General features: G+C 36.0%; 1 protein-coding gene across 1 annotated transcript in view; it reads left to right on the plus strand.

The window, feature by feature from the left end:
* Nucleotides 1-1,174, plus strand: part of LOC103609234 (melanoma inhibitory activity protein 3-like) — a 20,898-nt gene that overhangs the window by 11,819 nt on the left and 7,905 nt on the right. The window contains exon 14 of the mRNA XM_008593587.1: nucleotides 815-902. Coding sequence (XP_008591809.1) covers nucleotides 815-902 — 88 coding nt within the window. The remainder of the gene's footprint in view (nucleotides 1-814; nucleotides 903-1,174) is intronic.

Here is a 1,174-nt window from a genome sequence, read left to right on the forward strand (position 1 = left end):
AAGACAAAAGACAAAAAAAAAAAAAAAAAAAAAGAACTATGGGTGAAGAAGTACAAGGGTTACTAGAAAATAGCATTTCTAAACCATTAAATGTTGCTCCCTTTACAATCTATGTTATAGTAGATTGACATCATGAACTTGAAGGTTATTAGGTTGAAACCAGTTTCCAATAGATAACACCCTGATTATGAGACAGTTTGGATTCTTTTTCTGTTCAATAAACATTGCCAATACTCAGATTGGCCGCTTTCCTTAATCATGATTCCATCGAAGTAGGTAGTAGCAGTTCCACATCTGACATGTGAAAACGTTCTACTGTTAATTGCATAGTTACATGACATGTTCCAAAGGCTGTTTGGCTGACTACCTTTTTCATGTCTTAGTTTCAGAAATAGTTGATCCAGAACAAAATAAGAAAAGTAACTAGTGGTCTTTCTATGGTAGAAATAAGAGAAGTAATTCTCCCTTGATTTACCCTAATAAGCTTAGCTATGCTCGGTTGATTTGTCTGGCTCTCCACACTGAAGTAAGGTGAGCTTTCTTCATCTCCAGCACAAGAGATTGCCCACAGTGTTTTTACATCTGTTTCGTTCATTAGTGAGCAGAGAATTATGAGTTAGAAAATGCAGGTGATTCTCAAACAGTTCATAGTTTGATTTTTATCCCTAAATGGCAGGTTTGAATTCCTTCCTATGACTTTGTATGTCTCTGCATTTTTGAGAGTAGGATGGGAAGTGACATTTGAATAGAGATTTCAGCTAGACTGCTGGGAAGAAAGAGAAACACTTTCACTTAACAACCCGTTTTATCTTAGGAATTTGAGTCAAGAAGAGTATGAGCAGCAAGAAAGAGAGCAGCAGCTGTCAACTGCAGATGAGAAGGCGGTTTTGGCTGCAGAGGAAGTAAAAACTTACAAGTGAGTTCAGCTTCCAAAGGTGGTGTCAATGGCTAATGAAACTAGTGTTAGCTTTTTTTTATAACCAGTTTTACATTGTGTAGAAGAAAATAATTGTACAGAGGCATAAATGTCAGAGGGCATTTCAGTTCTTCTATTTTTACATTGTGTAGAAGAAAATAATTGTACAGAGGCATAAATGTCAGAGGGCATTTCAGTTCTTCTATTTTTACATTGTGTAGAAGAAAATAATTGTACAGAGGCATAAATGTCAGAGGG

This window comes from Galeopterus variegatus, unplaced genomic scaffold (assembly GCF_000696425.1).
Source record: "Galeopterus variegatus unplaced genomic scaffold, G_variegatus-3.0.2 Scaffold9370, whole genome shotgun sequence".
NCBI classification, from domain to species: Eukaryota; Metazoa; Chordata; class Mammalia; order Dermoptera; family Cynocephalidae; genus Galeopterus; species Galeopterus variegatus.